The sequence below is a fragment of the Epinephelus lanceolatus genome, chromosome 12, assembly GCF_041903045.1.
Source record: "Epinephelus lanceolatus isolate andai-2023 chromosome 12, ASM4190304v1, whole genome shotgun sequence".
Taxonomy (NCBI): Eukaryota; Metazoa; Chordata; class Actinopteri; order Perciformes; family Serranidae; genus Epinephelus; species Epinephelus lanceolatus.
The window spans coordinates 24,975,151-24,997,140 of record NC_135745.1 but is presented as its reverse complement, the minus strand read 5'-3'; the positions used below and the strand labels follow the sequence as shown (position 1 = coordinate 24,997,140).

Here is a 21,990-nt window from a genome sequence, read left to right as displayed (position 1 = left end):
GGTACTTTTCCACTCTGCTGGAGCTGTTTTAAAGTTATTTTTAGGCAAATCTAAGTCAAGGCTCAAATCTTTGAGAGCAGTTCAAAACCAAGTCACTTACCCATAGTCAGTGTGTTAATGACAGTAGATGTAAATTGGCATGCCCCCAGTTTGGTTAGTTAAGTTAAGCATTGTGCTGCTATGGACGGGGACAACAGGAAAATGTACTTTAGCCACCTAAAAAAAAATCAGTATCAGTTTAAGAACTATCCCTTTAAGATAATTTCCCAAACATTGCTCTTCATTGACCATGATCTCATTACTATACTCCTCCCCTTCTTTTCTGTCATCTCTTTTTTATATTTGTTCATTTCCTCTCCATCTTTCCTTCACTCTCCTTCATTTTCTTGTCCCTTTTCTCTCGTCCAGGCGGAGCCTCTCATCATTGACCTGCGCGACCTCTTCACTCTCATCTATGACATTAAACAGCGGGAGGAGATGGAGAAGAAAGCCCAGAAGGACAAACAGTGTGAGCAGGCAGTCTACCAGGTAGGAGCACATTTTCTGCCTCTTTTTTTTTTTTTTCTCAGTTTCAGTTCCCATTCGGAGGCGAGATCACACATTATATCTCAGCCAGCATTTCATTCACACAACAGAAATCTTAACACTCTCAAGCTTCCTCTGAAGTGCATCGCAGACTGTGTTTGTCCGCACTGTTGATTTCTATGCTGAATGTCTAAATATTATGGAAATGCAACAGGTTTAGATGCTGTGTTTTTTTACTGGAGTCAGGTATGTGTGACAGCAAATGTATGCTGCGTAGGTGTCTGCAATATACCAAATCACTGTTTCATTAAAAGGCAACACACTGTCGGTGTGTAATTATGCTTACTCGCAGGAAAAGACAGACTGAGATGAATGCATTTTTGTTTTCTGTCTTCCCTCCATTTATTTTCTAATGAGACTCTAAATTGGGCTGCACTGTCTTACTGATGAAAAAACAAAATGTGTCATCTGCCTTCTGTTCCACCACTGCACAGACCATCCTGGAGGACGAAGTGGACGATCCAGTTTACCAGGTAGGTCTGTAGGCTCACAGAGCAGGAACCAAACACTGCTGACTTTGATGCTTTTCTAGCTTCACTGGTGCTGTTTTCACTCCTAAAGCTTGGAATTAAAAAAACAACAATTAATCCTTAATTTAAATATCTCCTCCAGTCACTGATCTGCTTGAATTAATGATTCATGATATTCCACCATTCCAGTAATACACAGTAGACCATCCTAGTGGACAGTTTTGTTCAACCATTCAACTCCCATTTGCCAGTGCAGTGTTGTAAAACCATATTTTTTAAGTTGATCTGTGTCAATGTTCTGATTTCTTCCAAAGACATGCCCCCCTGACTGGTTGTTATCCCCTCCTCTTTTTGCCCTGTGCATTTATTTGGCTGAACATGACTTTTTTTTCTCTGTGTTTGCTCACACTGAATACAGACAACACTAACTCTTACTCTGAATGCTATGTTCAGTGGTACGTCCAACCACCTCCCAGATCACCCCTGTTCTTTGCTCTTGAAGTGTGTTTTGCATAAAGTCATTCCATTTGCAGCTTTCGATTATGTTGATGTTGGTTGACAAAACTCCAGACTGTGGCCAGAATCTTAGGGGAATACTTCACCCAGAAAATGACCATTTGTATATGATTTCTCAGCCTGTGTTGCGTTGAATTCAAGAAGAATACTTTGTTTTTCTCGCATGCCTCCACTGTGAACAAAGAATCCACAAACTGCTAAGATTTTTGCTGAATTAGAGAAAAGGGGGGCCGTGTTTAAAACTAAATAAAAACATCTATTTACAAACTCTTATACAACTCGTGCAGTATAATCCAAGTCGCATTTATCCAGTCGTATGCTCAGTATTTCCCACACACATGCATGTTTGCTGAAACCTCACTATTTAAAACACTTCTGCATAAACAGTCTCACGCATGGATGAGTACCCTGCATGTGCAACTCTGGGTGCTTTCACACCTGCCCTGTTTGGTTCTGTTCAGTTGAACTCAAGTTGGTTTGCCCCCTAAGTGTGATTCGTTTGGGCAGGTGGAAACACAACAATTGCACTTGGGTGCGCACCAAAACAACAGGACCAAGACCTTCTTGAAGAGGTGGTCTCAGTCCAGTTACAAATTAACCCTGGTGCAGTTCGTTTGTGGTGAGAACGTGTTCCGACCTTGATCCGAATCAACTGCAGTCACATGACACATTGTTTGGGTTAAACATGAGCATGTTACAGTCCTGGAGGATTATTAATGTGCACCTCCTCCTGTACTGCCTTAATATGCACATTCAGCACATCCAATGCATCAAAACATTGTTTTCTAGTTGGAGCCGCGCCTCGTTTTCAAACTGTATGGTTTGACTAAAATGAACAATGACAGCAATATAGTCCACGATGAACAGCACTAAAATCAACCTGCGTAGTTGTCCCTCCATTGTGACATTATGAAATGTCACATTTATCTTGCAAGTGTACTCTTCTTCAACGTTTGGTTTACTTCCTGGATGTTACTGACCAATCAAGAGCAGTTTTCTCACACAAGGCATTTGATCTGGTCTGCTTGTAAATGCTGCCGTGAGAACACGAACCAACTCTAGGCAATTATGCCACTTTGTAACAACATTAGTCCCTGATTCAGACCAAAGCAAGACACCTCTAGGCCTGAAAGCACCTTCAATGGAATGCATGAGTAGAGTTAAAAATAATTAGGTCTCAGAGAAATGCATTAAAATGACTATGGCGTCGTAACACCACATTATGTGTTGTGTGTTAAATTACGCGGTGGTGACACAGTTAGGTTTAGGCACCAAAACTACTTGGTTGGGTTCAGGAAAAGATCGTGTTTTTGGTTAAAAATGACTTTGTTTGTTAGGTGCGGGACATAGAGTAGAGTAGAGAAGTCAACATTGACAGTTATTTTCACACAACACCCACACAATGGTGTTCTGGGCAAAAGCCTGTGTTTCTCTGACCCATCCACCAACTCGACCTCCTATCTACACTGACTTTCTCCCTCTGTATACTAACTATGGGTTCAATACATTAACTGCCGACTGTAAAAATTATTGAATATTTTTTGGTGCATGCCATTTTTTGGCTTTTGTCCTACACATTGCTTTATAAATGAAACTCCAGGTTAGTTACAAAGCAAACACATGCCCAGGCACGCCACTAATGGATGTTTTGATATAGTCTTGCTGTTTTTCAATGCAGTTGCCTTTGACTTAAATTCATCAAGACTTTTCTCTGTTTTTGGATTCTTCGTTCACTGCTGAGGCATACGAGAAAAAAAAAGTTTTCTTCACAAATTCAACGTGAACACATGGTGAGCAAATGATAAACAAATGGTGATTTTGTGGGTGAAGTATTCCTTTAAAGGAGTACTTTGACATTTTGGGAAATACACTTTTTCTTCACATTTGTTGATAAGATGAACAACACTCTCATGTACGAGCAGTGAATATGTAGCTGGAGCCGACAGCCAATTAGCCTAGCCTAGAATAAAGACTGGAAATAGGGGAAAACAATTAGCTTGGTTCTGTTCGAACGTAACAAAATCCACCTACGTGTCAACTTTAGCACTTGATTATTTTTATTCTTTTGACAAACATGAATTCGTTTTAGTCCAGTTTTATATGTTTGGTTGTTGTTGGTTTTAGTCAATAAAAATAAGACATTTTAGCTTTAGTCATAAAGTTTTAGTCAAATTTTTGTCTTTTTTTTTTTTTTTTTTTTTTTTTTTTGCTGTCTTCTAAGCATTTTGAGACTACAGTTGTCACCATCTTTGTTGTATACAGTTACCATGGTTACAGATGTCGTTTTCGTCTATTGCGGGGTTACTGATAAAGGCATCTTTTTGCTGCTTACACAGTGCACACACTGTGTAACTCGCTCTCTGCTGTTAGCATTAGCATTACCGCTGCTACCTGTTTGCTCCACTGCAGAGCGCCTCATCATTCAGAAACTGAGTTCACTCACTTGGTCATTCAAGCTGTATACGGCGTTCAGAGCATTATTATAACAGCAAACACTAAAGCTATGGTGTAAATATGTGGTGGGGTAATGACGTCCTGAGCAGAGAATGAAGTCACATTCCCTCTGTGTGTGTTGTAGTCTGACCTTCTCTGCCCTTTGATGTAGGGAGCAAAGTCTGGCAGAGCATGCATGTCGTCCTTGTGTGTGTATCCCACCGGCTAGCTAATCGCGCTCATAGGACGATTACCACTGATAGCACCGTCCCCTCCCACACAAGCAGAATGAGGTCGTTGTGGATGCGTAACATCCACCCTCTGCTCCCCCCACAATAACACCACTAGCTATGTCAGCATTGTTGCTGTTGTTAGCGCTGTTTTTGTTGTTAGCACCATTAGCTGCCATGTTGATAGCCATGTGCAAACAACCTCCAAATCATAGATATGCTCTGAATTTCACATACAGCTCATTTAAAGTACATTTTATTGTCTGGGGTAGATCGAGAGGAGAAGCTAATAAATGATATTTCGAAGGGAACATTTAGAGGAAGATTTAGATGGTTGGTTGTCCACAGCACTTATCTTTTTATAAATGTTGGTGTGCTGCCTGCACGTTTTTGTAGTTTTCCCAGCTGTTTTGCTGCCAGCTCTCTTAACTCAGTAGATTACAGAAGAAGTTCATAAATGTTTTGTAATGTCAGAAAACGTTACTGATAGAGACAAAATGTTACTGAGTGTTAGACATTTCTTACAGTAGTGCAGCAAGAGATGTTTTGGGCAGTGGAGGATACTGATTCTACAGACAAATGCAGGTTGTTTAATAAGATTTTGCATCAAGTAGCTCATTTGTCCATTTGTCCATCTTTGGTTTTTATTCATTGATGACAAATATAGTTTATTTGTGATAATTCTTGTTTTCAATGGTTGATTTTTATTTATTTCTAGTTTCATTGGCGTCTTAAAAAATAGGTTGTTGCCCAGATTAACACTGTTGAGCTGGGATTTTTATTACAATCGGACAGAACAAGGCTAACTGTTTCCAGTCCGAGGGGCTGTACACATGCTGCATCTTTAACTGCCTTGAAAACACAAGGTCAGGCTCTGGGTGCTACTCTTGTACCATTTTTGTGCCAGCTTTAAAGAGCGCAGCAGCAGGTTGCATCTGAGGTTGCTAAGCAACCTTAACAATTGCCATATTATAGCCTATTTACCTGAAATCCTGAGTACAGAGCTGATCTACTTTCAGGTGCTGTTTATAAGTGTGTAGGTCTATCGTCTGTGGGACAGATGTAAAGCTCCAGGTAGCCCTGCACTAACATGATCAACTTTTCTGTTTATCAGATTGAATTTTTATGGAAGAAGGGAAATATATCTGTCAGCTGTGATTGGTTGGTCCTTGCCACATGACATGCAGTGCGCGCTGTTGTGTTCCAAAAGTTGAACTCATTTTATCAAAGGGCGCAGCCACTGTGCCCTGAAAAATAGGCACTCAGGAACAGGTGCACGCCGTGGCGGTGTTGCTCTGGTGTTTGAATGCGCCTGCTGCACGACTTCATTGAACACAATGAATTCGAGGGTGTAAAAAACATAGCATGTTTGCAGCCCCTTTATGCTAAGCTAACCTAAGCACCTCTGGCTCCAGCTACATATTTACCACACAGATATGAGAAAGGTGTCCATCCTTTCATCTTACTTTGGACAAGAAATGTATTTGCCAAAATGTCAAACTATGCCTTTAATTTGAAATTCACAAGGGCATCAATCTTAAGAGGAGATACTGACCGATCTGGGACTTCACTCCTGGATCTGAAGCGAATATTCTGACCTCTGGGTCAATTTTCTCTCAAAGAGGTGGAGCATCATATTGCTGATGTTGAAGGGAGACCTCTAGACCTCCACATTGCCTTGAACTACTGCCTGACCTATTATACTTGTGCTCTTTCCTCTTCCCACCTCACTCTTTTTTTCTTTCTCTTCACATTTTCCCCATTCCTCTTTCCCATGCCCCATTTTTTTTCACCCTTCATATTCGTGATCTCATTTCACTCCCCACTCGACGCCATCCTCGCTCCCCTGTGCTTTCATTTATTCTCGTCATGTATCGCCCCCTCGTTGTATCTCCCCATTTTATATACCAACCTTTCTCTCTGTCTTCCCATCTCATTATTCTCTGCACCTCTACGCCTTGCCCACTACTTCTGTTCTATAGTACATAGTGTTTGAGGCTGGACACGAACCCCTCCGTGGCCCCCAGTCAGAGGAGAGCGTTTATCAGGTACAAAGACAAGCATTGCCCCCTTTTCTTCTCCCTCTTCATACCCTGTGATAGATGATAATAGTAACAGTACTAACAACATGACTTTATAGCACCTTTTTTAAAGAAGTTACAAAGTGCAGGTTGGTTTTTTTGGAGAAAGGATTTTCTGAGGTTCCAAGAGTAGGTCAAACTAAGGTCTGTTTGAGAGAAGCTGAAGAAAAATCCCCAAAAGAACCAAGTGGAACTCTGAGATATATTAAAAAGAATTTAGTTCATGTTTAGGTAAGTGTAAGCTTTAGGTCCGTTACTTCCAGCAATAATTTAAAACTGCTCTGTCAAAAAATTCAAAAGTTACCATGTCATTTTCTGCATCAAATCAGCGCTAACTGTGTTCACAAAGACATTGCATTTTCTGTGGCTTCTTCACAATAAAAGTCACCAGTTGAACACTTTTAAAGATATAACATGTCACATATTCACATCGAAATGTCTAAAAATAACTAGCCCAGAGTTTAATAATTTGTTGAGTTGTGAACTTATAATAGCCCTAATGTTTCCAACAATGTTTAAACCCAGAGAAAACGGTGCATTTCATTTAGTCGGCTGTCAAAAGTGCCATATCACCTTTACCCACTCTAGTTGCTGTACCTTCTACAGAAACAGGAAACACCAGGAGACACGTCAACGTAAATCATACATTACAGAATTTTACTCAATAACAGTTGTACAGCATTTTTTTCTCATTAATTGCACTCCAGTTTGCAACACAGTAATCCAGTAGTCTTAATTTATTGATACGATATTTCAATATACGTTACACATTAGCTACAGTAACTCATCTAATGCTAATGATAAAAGAGCAAGTTAAAATTACATTACGTTAAAGTCAACGTTACATTAAGTTGCGGCTATTTTATTAGAGTGAAATTACATGACATGAATAAACTAAACTAAACCTGATTAAAAGTTTAACACATTTTCTCGTCCATGAACTCAATAGTGGTTGTTTAACAATGAAGACAACAACTCCCACAATCCCACGCTACCTCACGACATCATCGGAGTCCATCTTTTGTTATTGCTTTGATTGAGAGACCCTTAGAAGTAGAAATTACCTGTTGTGCGCTTAATGTGAAACAGTAACTAAATACAGCTCCGATATTGTGTAATGAGAGCTACACTAAACATTGAGGTCATTGATAAGATAAAATTACACTTGTTTACATGCATGCATGCATGTGAACTCAGTATAGGAATGGCGGACCCCGCCACTACCAATGAAAACAGCTATATAGAGAGGTAGTTACATAATGTAAATACTATGAATGGCTCTTGCTGAAAAAATGACAGCTGTATGATGTCATTAAAAATCTTAAGGATTAAAACTTTAAAGCTGCTGAAAATAAAAAGATGGCAGCTTTAACCAAATACAGCTCGCTCATCTCATGCTAATGGTAAATTAGCAAGTTAATGTTACGTTAGTTGCAGCTGTTTTATAGGAACAAAATGGCATAACATGCGAAAACTAGACCAAACGTAACACAAATAAAACTTAAATAACTTTCTTGGTCTGTATATCGTATAGATTTTCTTCTGCAATTGTGGTTGTTTAACAATAAAGTCAGCAACTCCCATGATCCTACAGTACTTCACAACATCATCAAAGTCAGTCTTTTGTTAATGTTTAATGTTTGTTAATGCCATTAATGAGATGCAATGGCGGACCCCGCCACTACCAATTAAAACAGCCATATGTAGAGGCAATTATAGAGTGTAAATACTTTGCTGAAAAAATTATGGTTGTGTAATTTCATGAAAATCTTAAAGATTCGAACTTTAAAGGTGCTAAAAGTAAAAAGACAGGAGTGTCATGTTTAAAAAGATTCCTTTAATGTAGTGTCTAAAACAGCTGCAGAGGAGTCAAGGTCAGTTGTTCAGTCTGGTTGGATCACCCGAAGCCTGTCTACCAGGCTCCTTTTATATATCCAACATTTTGACCTTTTGGCTTTAGACCATTTGAAGGACCAGCTAGGACTCCAGGGACCCGTCGTTTGGTTTAATCCCACCCCCCTCCCTCCCTTTCTTTCTCCCTCTCTCCCTCCTCCTCCTCCTCCTCTTTTTGCCTCTCTGTATCTTGCGTTCCTCTGAAGATGAAAGATGCAGAGAGAGAGATTAATCACTTGCCATGCCATTTGATCTCAGAATGAAACAAGATCAATAGACTTGGGGAAAATGTAACGGAAAGTTAACCAGTGGAGGGAGCGATAGGGGAGAAAGGCAGCGAGGTTAAGAGCAACAGATAGTTCAAGTAAATGTGATAGAAATATACAAAGGAGGCCAGAGCCGAGGCATTTCTCCGCACTGTCAGATGAACCAGTTGAGACGTACTGTTGCAGAATAACAATAGGCTTTCTTAATACTCACAGAACCAGCACGCACCATCCTCAAGCATTGTTTGCAATCAATATTGATTTAAGTAGAATTGATTCAACAAAACAGCTGTAGAATTTGCATAATCCCATTGCTCTAAAAGATAAAATTACATCTTAAAGAGAAGGAAAAAAATTGAAATTGATGCAGAAAGCTTTTTCTTTTTCAATAGACATGTTTCACTTTTGTAAGCTCCTGTTTTAATAACCCAGAGAAAGCATAAAAAAGGGTGTTGCTCTGTTACTTACATTTGAATCGACCTCCAATCCAATGCAGGTCCCAACCAGTCAGCAGAAGGAAGGGATCTATGATGTCCCAAAACGCCATTTCATGACTGTAGGTGTTTTTATTTTTTATTATTTGTTTCTTTACTCTTCTTCTACTTGCAAACCTCTCTCTAAGATCCTCTTGAAGGAAGTGCCATGAGCCCCCTTTGACACTTCTCTTCTGTGTTTAATAGTTTTAGTTATGTAGTACAGCCTACAGGCTCTAAACTGAATCTCCCAAACCTTGGACGGCGCAGACGGGGATCTATGTCTGCATCCGCTTTCTGTGATGACGATGAAACAAAGCTACATTGGTCATGCCTAGCCTGCTCGAAGAGATAAGACTAATTGATTGGTCAACCAAAGTCAAACACGTCAGCAATTTCACAGGACATTAGAGAGGCAGGCTTCGTTTCCAAAATCCAATCCTGTGCAGAATCTGACGCATGTCGTGACCAGATGGTCGAGACAAACTCGGCTCAGAGTTGGTTGGTACAGCGGACTGACTCGGAAAAAAATTAAAGGGGTGGCTGTTCCGTCTTCCTCAGAGGATGAGGACGAGAGGTTTGTAGGCGAGGTGGGTTGCTGGGTTGAGCTGCATGCAGTGTAATCACGGCTACATACAGTCGAGGCCGCCAAAGCTGAATAGCGATACATTCTGATCAGAAAACAGCACAAAAAGAATTTTAATCCCCCGCCCCCTCTTTCATCAAACTGAAAATATATTCCATCTCATCCTGGTAGGCTTTATGAGTTCTTCACCACCATGCAGTGACCACGCTATTACATCTCTCAAATCGCTTAAAAAAAAAAAACATTCATTCAAGCCTATTTCTCGCCAAACATTCACCCGGAGACAATTTCCACGCAACTTTTTTTGAAAACAGCCCTAGCAAAGTGCTTCTCTGCTCTCTGCTGTTTGTGTTGCTTGTTGCTCAGCATATCAAACAGATAAACTGTCCCGGCCCTCTCGCTATCTCACCCAAACAGCCCATGCCAGTATAAGTAGCAGCAGCGCTTCCATATCTCTAAGTGTTACTGCTTGTCTGTTCATTCAGTTGGAGCCTTTTTGAGAGCCTCGAGCTCCCCTGATGTGTGTCAGTGCCTGCAGGGAGAGACCTCTGTGTACAATGTTTACCTTTTTTTTTTATCCCAAATTCAGACTCATTCTGTGCCCCTCAATGGTTCCCAAGTGCCGTATGCGATCCACCATGTCCCAGCTTACTCAAGGAGGACATAAACACTCTGTTAGCAGCAACACTGATTGCTGCTATTCCTCCCTTTTTCATTCTTTTGTTTAAATGTGTGTTTGTGCTTGTGTGTGTTTATTTATAGCATGCCAATCCTGTGTGTCTCTGTGCCTTTTTTTTTTCTTGACGGTGATTCATTGTCTGCTTGTGCATGGCCCCAGAGACATTTCATGCAACTTAGCCATTCCATAGCCGCGTCCCGCTCTCTCCTTTAAGTAGTGCGAGTGGAGGACAGAGGAGACTAGAGCAGGGGTCACGTCTGCCTATAGGGTGAGGTGGCCTCATTGTCTCGGTTGGGTGGTTCCAGGAGCTTCTTTCTTTCATTGATTTGATGAAATAAACACACTCCTCTGTGTATGTATCTGCTCACAGAGTCGAATCAGCATGATAAAGCGGCCCGGGCTCTCACGGGGGGCCCCTGTTGATTGGCAGACATAGGAATATCTAATCAGAGCCTGTTTTATGGGACTGAATAGCCTTTTACCCACTCAATTATAGCGAGCCATGAAAGATTCATTTTAGATCCATTTTCTGATAATGAAACGAGGGGATAGTTGTTTCTTGCCATCCGCAGCACAAACTGCCTTTGTGAATAGGTTTCACTCCCCACACCTACCCACCCATGCAACCACCATACCCTATCTGGAGATGAATTCAAGGTTTCATGACTGTGCAGATCCCTTTGTCGTGATGTATCACTGGACTTTGTCTTTCTCTCTCCCTCACTCCTCGGTTCCACTCGCAGAACATCAACCACTTTGATCTTTTCGGCGACATGTCCACTCCTCCCTCGGTGAGTATTACCACACAAAACTAAAACCCCCATTAACTTTGTGTAATTGAAACAAGTTTGAGAAATTACATTATTTTATCTGCGACGTGAGGTCGTTTCATTAGGACAGACGCTGTGATCTCAATTACCTGAATATCTGACAGTGCTGCAGATTAAAGATAAATGTGCAGCGCAGTGACTTTTAGGTGACTTTGATAGTAGTGACATCTGTGTGTGTGTGTGTGTGTGTGTGTGTGCTTTGCTTCCCAGATGCCCCCATCACCTGCCAACACACTGGACCCTAGCAGGAGCAGCCGCCAGCAGCAGCACACTCCCGCTGAGTTGTACGCCCCCTTCAGCCCCACCTCTGTGCCGTCAGGTAGCTACCCCAGACTGAAACGCTGCGTCTTTTCCACAATACAAAACATGAAAGAGAATAAAGTGCTGGTGGGGATGTTTTTACTTTGATGTGTAGTTTGTGAAAAGCTATGCCGAGATTTTGCAGGATGTGGATTTACCTCCATTTTTATAAGGACGGCACATCAAGCAGCAGCGTGCTATAACCCATGGAGAGACTGTAACGTGATGTTTCTTAAAGGGATAGTTTGGATTTGTTGAAGTGGGTGTATGAGCTACTTACCCATAGTCAGTGTATTTCACACAATAGATGGCAGTCGACAGGCCCCCAGTTTGGAGAAGCAGGCAGGAGTACCGCCACAGAAGCTAAGCAATGTGCTGCAAAACATTTTTAAGTCACCTAAAAGAAGTAATATCAGTTTCAGTATGCAATATACTTACAATATTTTCACCCCTTTTGCTTAGTGTCAGACAGCAGTTAGAAACAGGGAACTGAAACCAATATGTTGCTCTCTCTTCAAAGCCAGACTCCATTGAGAAAAACAGTAATTTAACAATTTTGTTGGTACATTTGAAAAACTCAACATCAACGTCTCTTTCCAGAAATCATGACCTGATTACTCAAGATAATCCACAGACCTTGTTGTGAGCAGTTTCATGTAGGAACTATTTTCTTTCTACCAAAATATATCCACCAACCATATCACCACGCAGAAGGAAGCATGCATCTACTCATGGATGAGAGGCTCATGCTTGTGATAGTGCAAGATATAAACATTAATGGCATCCCCCTCAGCTGAGGTGTAACATCTGCTACCTCAGTGGTGCTAGGTGAGCTAGCAGTAGATGCACACTTCCTTATGCGCTGTGATACAGTTGGTGGATGTAGTTCAGTAGAAAGAAAATAGTTCCTACATGAAACTGCTCACATCAAGGTCTGTGGATTATCTTGAGCAACCAGGTCATGATTTCTGGAAAGAGACATCGATAGTGAGTTTTTAAAATTTATTTTTTGGCCCTTTAGCACCACAAGCTGAGTGCCATGTAGTTCCATTATATTGGAGAGAGAAGGCGGACATTTCTACGGCCGATATATAATATTTTTGAGACTGTAAAAGCTTCCAAATACTATCCTTTAATAAACCCTTCGTCTATTAAATTCAGCGTTGAGTGCCTGTCATTGTTAGTCAAAGATTGCAAACCAGCGAAATTAATAGAGGAACATGTTTCAATTTTGAAAATTGTTGGTTTGTTCTTGTAATCATAGGAGACAAAATGTATTCTGCGCTCATAATAGTAATAAAGTCCACCTCCTTCTCCTGCCTTCATATCCTTTAATCATGTTCATTGTTTCTCCTCGTCCTCTTGTTCCAGGTTATATGACCATGGGTCCGGTGCAGGCAGCCCAGTGGGCACAGCAGCCGTTTCCTGCCCAGGCCCAGACTCTGGCCTTCCCCGTGCAGGGGCCCCTCCAGGTGGCTCAAGTCCTCCCCGGTGGTCAGCCGGTCATCTGGAGCCAGGCCAACATATTCCCGGCCACTCAGCAGCAGTGGGCGGCCATGGCGGCCTATATGCCAGCCCAGACCGTGGGCGTGGGGGGACATGCCATACCAGCTGCCATGCTCCAAGGCCTGGTACCCATTACCACCATGTGCCCCCAAGCCTGCGACATATCGGCCCCCTCTTCCGCCATCACCAGCCCCCAGCACACGGCCGACCCTGCCCTGCTTCAGAGGCAGCTGAGCCTGGGGAAGGAAAGCCTCGGCATGGACTCAGACGCAGGCGAGGGTACCTCTACATCAGGAGCCGGAGCAGCAGGGGTGGGATCTGGCGTCGCGTCAGCAGCGGTGAGCAGGTGCGGGACCCCAGGCCTCATGAGTGTACCGGACACACTGGTCTGCAGTCAGCTGCTGCCGCCTTCAGCTGCTGCGACCCAGGAAGAAGAAGGGAGCTGTAGTGACCTTGATCTCTCTAGGATGACCTTGAGCCCAGGTACATCCACGTCACCGTCCACTGAATCCCGTAAGTGTTTTTAATTATTGTCGCTCTACATAATAGCATCTTATTAAACCGTCATCTGTACCAATTTATGTGAAAAGCATAAAGCATTTCAAAAACCATGATTAGCCTTTGAAGCAGTCGGGCTCTGTGGGTGGCAACACCACAGGCTGCCCTATCTAAACTTCTATTAAATCTATTCGCATGAAATTTTACAGGCATCCATTGTTCCCAGATGATGAATTGTACTAACTTTGGTGACCCCCCGCCTTTCCTGTAGTTCCACCATGAGGTTCACATTTGTGGTTTTGAGTGAGATTTTCCCCAAAAGTATTGGATGGGTTGCTGTGAAATGCAGTGGTTGGCACTGTTGCCTCACAGTAAGAGGGTTCCTGGTTCAAACCCAAGGTGGGCGAGCCCTTCTGTGCAGAGTTTGCATGTTTTCCCTGTGTCAGTGTGGGTTTTCTCCAGGTACTCCAGCTTCCTCCCACAGTCCAAAGACATGCAGGTTAATTGGTGACTCTAAATTACCTGTAGGTGTGAATGTCTCCCTTACTTCAGAATGGGAGTCTGGGGACATTTGTCTTTCATTTTGTAACAGAAATGGGTGGGGATATCCAGACCACGTGATGGCACGTGTGTTACATGTAACAGAGACGTACCAGAAACACAGAGAGCAGGTTACCGGTGCGTAGTACTGTTCTGTGGATTTGTAATGTAGTCAGTCATGGCTCAGGCTACTACACCGAAGAAACGTGTGGATATTTGTCAGGTTTGCTCGGCGTCAGGGAACAACAATTCCGGTATAGGCGGGTGTAAGGCAAAGCTAACAGAGTCAGCCAGCATGCTGACGTCATCGGCACCTGTGTAAGAGACTATTAGCAGTGTAGCTCGGCCCCAGCCCATGTAGGTCTTGTATGTAACAGGAAGTCAGTGCAGAGCAGCTCAGACTGACCTGACATGCTCTCTCCTCTTGGTTCTGGTTCTTAGCCAAGCTGCAGAGTTTTGAACAAGCTGAAGTCTCTCAGTGGTGTTTTTTGGGAGGACAGTAAAAACTGTGTTACAGTAGTCGAGGCAGCTTGAAATAAAGGCATGAATGTATTTCTTGGCATCTTTTCCATTTAGAAATGGTTGTACCTTAGCTATGTTTCCAAGGTGGAAAAATTATGTTTTCGTCACCTTGTTAATGTCGGACTTGAAGCAAGCTTAGATCTGAATCAAGGGTCACGTCGAGACTTGTCACTTCAGATTTAATCCAGGGAGTTTAATACCCCAGATTACGAAACAGCAATTCTCTTTTTGTTTTCGGGCTGACAAGCAGGATTTCAGTTTTGTCTTCATTTAACTTTAAGAAATTATTGTAGTACAGTAGTAGTAGTCAGGAGGAGCAACAGAGGAGGTATTCCTCTCACAGGACAGACAGACGTGCAGTAGATGTCGTGTTCAGAATACACCTTTACATTAAGATTATACTGTAGACGATCAGGATTACAAAATTATAGATTGTAGACAAACATATGAAAAATAAGGATCTGGGATCAACTACAGATGCCAAGTGTACCTGACCTACATGACCTCCTTTCCACTGTGGAGACCTGAAAAGAGGACAGACTGCACAAACACACGAGAGGCCAAGCTCACCGTTCACACAGACCCGAGAAAGAAAACAAGCACACAGAGGGAGAGTGAGACAAGGACAACATGCATCTGCAATGAGACACCGACAGCCACAGCCTGGATGCTTGTGCTTGTGGGGCAATGAACATACGGAGGGTCAGATAGATGCTGTGGTTTTCACAAATTATAATTACCATATTATGGACAAACATGGACTCTAAGTACGAGGCCTAAAGGGATACTTTGCCCATTTTCAACCAGCTTTGTGTGTGTGTGTGTGTGAGTGTGTGTTACAAGGATGGCTGGCTCAACTAGAGACCGGAACATATGAAGGATGCCGGACACAGTTTACAGGGGGAAAAGCAAACAAAGTTTTATTATTACCAAAATGGAACTGTACTTACAACTCAAAGAAGGAAACAAAAAGGGGTGGAAATCCCAGCCGAAATAAAACTAAAGATGAGGAAGTCACTGGGCCAACTATGCAGTGGGCCGTCGAACCCGGTTCATCCCCTTCACTGCTTAAACTGAAACTAAACTTAACCAAACAAAAACCAAAAAACTGAACTATCAGTATTCTCCAACCCAAACTAAAGCCCAGTTTCCACCAAACACTTTTGTTATGATACCTTTGGAGCCAAAAATAACCCTTCAGACATGGTACCTAGACCCCAGGTCTGTTTAGCATTTCTACCGCAAACAAAAGAAAATCTTTCCAGCAAGAAATACTTCTTTATAGATTAACTGAGACTGGTAATGGTAACAGATTTAAGGCCTGAAGTCATCAAAGCATCACCAACTAAGTTTAAGTTTTAAGTTTGGATTTAAAGACCTGAGTATCATCAGATTGTTTGGTGTCCATGGGGAGGTTATTCTAGAGGAAGAGGGCATGATAGGAAAAGGACCTGCAGCCTGTTTTTTTCTGAGAGTACAGGATTGAATATAATTTAAGGAGATCAGACAGGTAAGAAGGGGCGTGCACATTGGCGGATTGGGACACAACAGGTGTTTCTCAAAGTCAAGGAAGGATCCTTAAATGGCTGAATTTCAAGGATGCTTCTTCATCAAATCCCGCTTTAAGGACTGCTCCAATGTCAAGGATCCTTCAAAGTCTAACTGAGGACAGAGTCCGTCATTCAGAGAATTTTAAAGGATGCATGTGTGTGTCCTCAGCGGGTATAAAGTATCCACAATTCTTTGCGCACAGTTAGCTTGAAAAGAATTGAAGGCAGGGCCTCGTCAATGAAACGACGGAGCTCAACAGGATTTAGATAGATGTCATTTATTTTGAGTAATATCTCCAGTTGTTTTTAACATACATATCATACACCTGACTTTTAAAATACTGCTGACATTTGTTTCAGAAACCCCCTTATGGTGCATTCGTTTTGTACTCGGAGGTCGGAAGTCGGAATTGGGAATGACGTCACGTCCGAGTTGACAACAGTTTTTGCATTCTAGTTGACAACAGTGGACAAGTCGGAAAAAAACATGGACGCCCGCAAGAAAGCCTTTGTTGCCCTTGCACTTTTGGAGTATAGACAGCTTCAAAACCATCATGCACTCCAACTGATGAACGCTGCAGATGAGGCTGACCTAATAAACAAATAAGATAAAATTGCTATAAACAGTACTTTAGCAGAGTGTTTACTTACTACGTATGTGACTGGCAGCCATCTTGAATTCCTAAGTCGGGGTTGATGCGGTTGCTCTGAGTTCCCGAGTTGGAAATCCGATCTCAGGGTGCGTTCGAGTTTAAACGTCCGACTGGGAACTGGGAATTTCCGACCTCCGAGTACAAAACGAACGCACCATCAGTCTGCAGAGGGTTAATGATGCACACCTGGAGACACTCGTTAGCTTGTTCCAATGTGTGTCCACTGAATGCTAGGAGGGACTCTTGCCTTGCCTCTGTAGGATCCTTCCTTGGAAGGACTCATCCTACCAAGGAAGGATCCTTGACTTTGAGAAACACCAAGTCCCTGGTCACAGTTATGCAAAAGACAGACATCTCTTTGTAGTTGTTATGCATCTTTTTGTGGCTTTATGTCTGTTTGCAATTTGTTTGCATCTTTTGTGTCTCTTCAGGGAAATTTTGAGTCTCTTCCTGGTCAGTAATTTGAGTGACATTTTGTAGATGAAGGCCAGGAGGACCCCTGTGTCTGTGCCCAGCAGGCCTGTTCAGTAATCCATCCATGGGAATACAACCACAGAAAAGTCGTGCTGTATTTGATAGTGTAGAGAATACACAATGTCAGGTAGAATAGAAAACAGAGTCAAGGGGGTGACATGCAATAAAGGTCAGGATCTAAATTTGAATCCAGTGCTCCTCAGTACAGGTTATGCATGTTAAGATATATTCACAGAGCAGATTAGCATTTAACAGTAAACAAGTCTTAGGAGCCAAGTTAACATGTCTTCTTTTACTGAATTTACAGAGCGATTTACCGTTTCTCATTTCCTGTCTCTGCAGCCTCCACTCCAGCCCCTCAGCAGAGCTCGTCTTCAGACTGCCCCCCCTCCCAGGCCAGTGACCCCGCCACAGATCTCTCCCCTGTAGACCCAGAGGGCAACGCCAGCAACGCCAAGGAGGAACAATCGGTAAGCCCCATCCCCCCGGGTCACATCCCAGTCAATAAGATTCATGGATCTGATCTAACAACCGATGCTACAATCTGTTATCGTCATACGGATGATCTGTTCTCAAGTACATCGAATGTAATCACATGCAGTCAAACGTCACGTGATTACTACGACTAAACAGGATTGATTTTACCCTTTTTCAGAAAAAATGTCAAGTCAATTAAACATGAAAGGTCAAAGATGATTTAAGCATCTTGATTAGATCATATATAATAAAGCTGTTTGAAGGTAATTACAGTCATTATCCTAAATGTTTGGCTATGTTTTTCTGGGAAATGTGGGAGGAAAAGATGCACATCTTGCGAGTCCTCACATGCTGGAGGATAGTTGATTCTGCCAAAGCATGTCACCTGCTAAACAGAAATTTTACAGCTCTGCCTCTATCTCTCAGGGCTCTGTTGTTGCAAAGTCGATCTCTCCGGCGCCCAGTGGAGCTGCTGATCCTCCGCAGGATCAGACCTGTCCACAGGAAGACAGCTAGAGAACAACAGACACAGAGTGGGTATTTCACGGTCCCCTCCTCTCTTATTGGCCTGTTTAATCTTCTGTCTTCACATTGTGGCATTTCATGTATTTTCTCCTGCTCTTTTCATCTCCAGTGTCCCACGACTCCCACCTTTCTAATTTTGTCATAACCCTGCTTTCTTTATTCGCTTTATGTTTCCATTTGTCTCCCTTTTTCCTTGCTCATGAGGTTCACTGCCAGCTGGAGGAAAGCCTTGGTTCAGTTTCTGTCATTATGCCTTTCTGCATCACCCAAACCAAAGATAAGGAAGGCACAATGTTGCCACCTGCTGGTCAGAGTCATAACTGCACAAATACAGCTTCATGAATGAATGAATGAATTTTTTTAATACTGTGTCATGGGCTTACAAGACAGTATTAACTCAAACAAGCCAGGACCAGAGGCCTTTGTGCATATTTTAAGAGAAAAAAAATGGAGCTACATGTCAGAAGCATCCTACATGATCACATCATCACTGTGTAGAACAGTTTTCATGGATCACTCAGAGAGAGAGAGAGACATTAAATGTGTAGCACTGAAAAATCAATATAAGTACTAAATAAACAATTTATCTCACCTTCTTTTACAGGCTTTTACGATAAAATTTGCAACTTAAACACATCAAAATTAAACAACCATTTTAGCGTTTGGTCATCTGAGCATCAGAATGTGTCACGGTTTAGCTGTGCTATTTCATAACACATTAACTCTCTGAAAAGTCCAGTGTGCAGGATTTGGGGGATATACTGGCAGAAATGGAATATGATATAATATGTATCTTTACTATAGTGCATAATCACCTGAAAATAAGAATCGTTTTGTTTTTCTTACCTTGGAATGAGCTGTTTAACAATGAAAAAAAATGAAACACAACACTTTTGTTTTTGCTCCCATTTCACAGGTTTAAGTTAAAGATCTAAAACTTTTTTCACGCTCTCAATTGATATATTTCTCTTTTAAAATCCATGTTGGTGAGCACTTCTCCTTTTCCAAGATAACCAATCCACCTGACAGGTGTGTCACGTCAAGACCCTGGTTTAACAGCATCATTACTACACAGGTGTGCCTCTCCACGGTCACAATAAAAGGATTCTCCAAAGCAGTGGTTCCCAACTGGTCCAGCCACAGGGTCCAGATTTCTCCATAGTCATTAGTTTAAGGTCCACACAGTTTAATATATTAGGTGTCATACTTGCATTTGGCCAAGTCGCTGAGCTAATGTGCTGTCTCTGTCAAGTAGCTGTCTGTTAGTTACTCAGTCTACAGCAGGAAACGGCACTTCAGAATAAAATCTTTGTGCTGAAATTCACTGTACTTCAAAATAAAGTGTTTTTTACAAACTTGACAACTTTGTTAGTCATCTGCGGTCCATTCAGAATGGACCCAGTTGGAAACCACTGTTCTAAAGACAGTGATACACCAAGCTGACAGTCGATCATCTGTGATTGTTGCGCCTGTCTGTTACCCTAGTCAGTCTGGCATGTCCAGCACTGTTGGAAAAGGAAAAGTGCTCACCAACATTGATTTAAAAGAGAAATATATCGATTGAGTGCATGACAAGAAAAGTCTAAGATCATTAACTGTAACCTGTGAGAGCCTGGTCTCACTCTGAAGTCGTCGAAAACTGGCACTTGGGCAGTGACTTGCAGCGCCAGAAACCAATGGAAAAAGACATCCTTTAACGTCGGTATGATACGCAGCTGGTTGCCGTTATAGTTTAACAGCACCTGGCAGCGTCAGGTGGGAACATGGCGGGACAAGGATGAAAGTTAAGGCAGCAAAATTCCGACTGGGGCAGCTGGGAGGGGTGGTGGTCCAACAACCACCGACTTTCACCCGAGAGAGCGGTGTTCACGTCTCCTAAGATTCTAAAGCCAAACCCTGTTCTTTTTTCCAGAACCTAACCACGTGTTTTTATTGTTGAAGGAAAAAACATCAATTCATGGTGTTGAACTGACGTAGTGCATTTATTTTGAAAGAGACTGTATGTAAACATTAAATTTCCTGTGAAAACATAAGTGTATTTTGAAAGAAGACAATGCATGTAGCAGGCAGAACTTGACACGGCGTCCCAGAAACGTCAACAACCAACACACCCAGACTACGTTGATATGTGACGAGGTCACAGTGAGAATTATTGGTTGTGAATGGTCATGGAATTTTTTATTGTGTGTCCTTGAAAAGTCATTTGAAAGTTTTGAAATTTTGTCCTTGAATATGCATCTTAATCCTGTTTGGTGTCATGATTTGGTCTCTTGTCTTTCAGGGGACGGAAGCTCTCAAAGGCAAAAAGACAGAAGCTCATGACAGAGAGAAGACGAGAGAGACGAGCAGCAGCGTCTCTCACAGCTGGATTACACAGACTTGTTCTGTTTTTTTCAACCTATATTTTGGCAGTTCTGTAATAAGCTGGCTACCCAAGGATCCGCTCTCCTCCAGAGGGCCACATACTGTACTGTACTCCTCAGCATGACAACCAGACTTTGGCTCTATCGTCCAATCACATAACCTTTCAACCAGGAAGTGACCTTTGATCGGGAGGCGATGGCGCCCTCCTGTAACGGATTGTTGAGTTTATAGCTGTGAGGATACGCTAAACGGCCGTGGTGACGCTGATGATGCAAATTATTTTTTGGAACCTTTAAAGAGGAGCAGCGTCCTACTGTATGTGGTTGACCTTCGGTTTGCCCGCCGCCACCAGCAGAGACTGCACACAGCAGATGGATTTTGCCAAATGTTCTCATCGTGTTGCTCCACCGATTTTGCATGAACAGACTTGATGTGGATTCAGCGGACTCAGCTGTGAGCAAAACTGTTCTCTGCAGCTTCCTCCAAGACCCGAAACGAATTACAAAAAAAAAATCTTTTTCCTATTTTATAAGCTGTGAATTCTTAGTTGATGACGCCAAGTCATTAGAGGGATCGAAATGACTTTGAGGCATCAAAATCAAAATTTGCCAAACATCTATTTTGTAAATAAGAATCTCCCCGGTCCCCCGTACCCGAGCCTCTGTGCCATACGATAGCTCTCTGCCTCTTGGATGCCAACTACCTGTGTTTCTCTCAAAGCAATGCCCTACCAGCACCTCCATCTTTGACGTCTGGATGTTTGTTTCGCTTTTGCAGCCGTTTATTTTTCACTTCTGAAAATGTCTCTTCTGTTCGGTCGGTGAGATATGAACTGTGAATCTGTGTTACATGGTCATTCAAAATAAAGCCTGCTGTACCTGTCTCATCATTTTGAGCTTGAAAGAAATGAACGGGGTCGACAAACATAAAGACAGCGACTTAAAACCCTGCGACTCCTCAAAGGTTACAGGTTTTTTTATTAAATAGGAGGCAGATTTTGCTTCATTCTTGTTTTTAGATATTCTACATCTCCAGCTGATGTCGCTTTGTTTACAGTTTGCCTCTTTAAATCACATCTCTTTGGTTTCTTGAATAAATAAGCAGAGTAAACCCACAAGCTCGGAGACAGTAGAGTGCATTTCGATGCCTTATCAGGTTTATTTTCGTTGTCCAGTCACTGTTCCTCTTGTCAGGTCATTTGTAAACAGTAAACAGGTCATTGTTGTAACAAAGCACTTGGGCATATTGTAGGTCAGCTCCACCGAGTCGAAACGGTCGAAAAAGAAAGAAAGGCGACTTTATATAATATGAACAATAGAGATATCACTATTAACTGCTAGACTTACAATAACAAACGGTAACTGTACCCCTGCTCGTGTAAGAAAAATGAGAAATAGTCCAAAATATTTTGTAAATTTTATTTATGGAATTAAGAATTGTCATGAAAAAGAGAAAAAAAAGGACTTTTGTACGTCTATGACTTCCCCATACACTGTACCCATGCCACTGTTCAGTCACAAATAAAATATGTGATTCCCA

At 42.2% G+C, this 21,990-nt stretch overlaps 1 protein-coding gene across 3 annotated transcripts in view; it reads left to right on the top strand.

The window, feature by feature from the left end:
• LOC117271832 (disabled homolog 1) overlaps window positions 1-21,990 on the top strand; it is a 68,921-nt gene extending 46,931 nt beyond the window's left edge. For 2 of the 3 annotated variants that reach the window (XM_078173151.1, XM_078173150.1), the window contains 10 exons: window positions 409-528; window positions 1,020-1,058; window positions 6,217-6,282; window positions 8,971-9,030; window positions 10,956-11,003; window positions 11,253-11,361; window positions 12,714-13,361; window positions 17,428-17,555; window positions 17,989-18,095; window positions 20,369-21,990. In XM_078173151.1, coding sequence (XP_078029277.1) covers window positions 409-528; window positions 1,020-1,058; window positions 6,217-6,282; window positions 8,971-9,030; window positions 10,956-11,003; window positions 11,253-11,361; window positions 12,714-13,361; window positions 17,428-17,555; window positions 17,989-18,078 — 1,308 coding nt within the window. In that variant the 3' untranslated portion in view covers window positions 18,079-18,095; window positions 20,369-21,990. The remainder of the gene's footprint in view (window positions 1-408; window positions 529-1,019; window positions 1,059-6,216; window positions 6,283-8,970; window positions 9,031-10,955; window positions 11,004-11,252; window positions 11,362-12,713; window positions 13,362-17,427; window positions 17,556-17,988; window positions 18,096-20,368) is intronic. The other variant, XM_078173152.1, reaches the window with a different exon arrangement.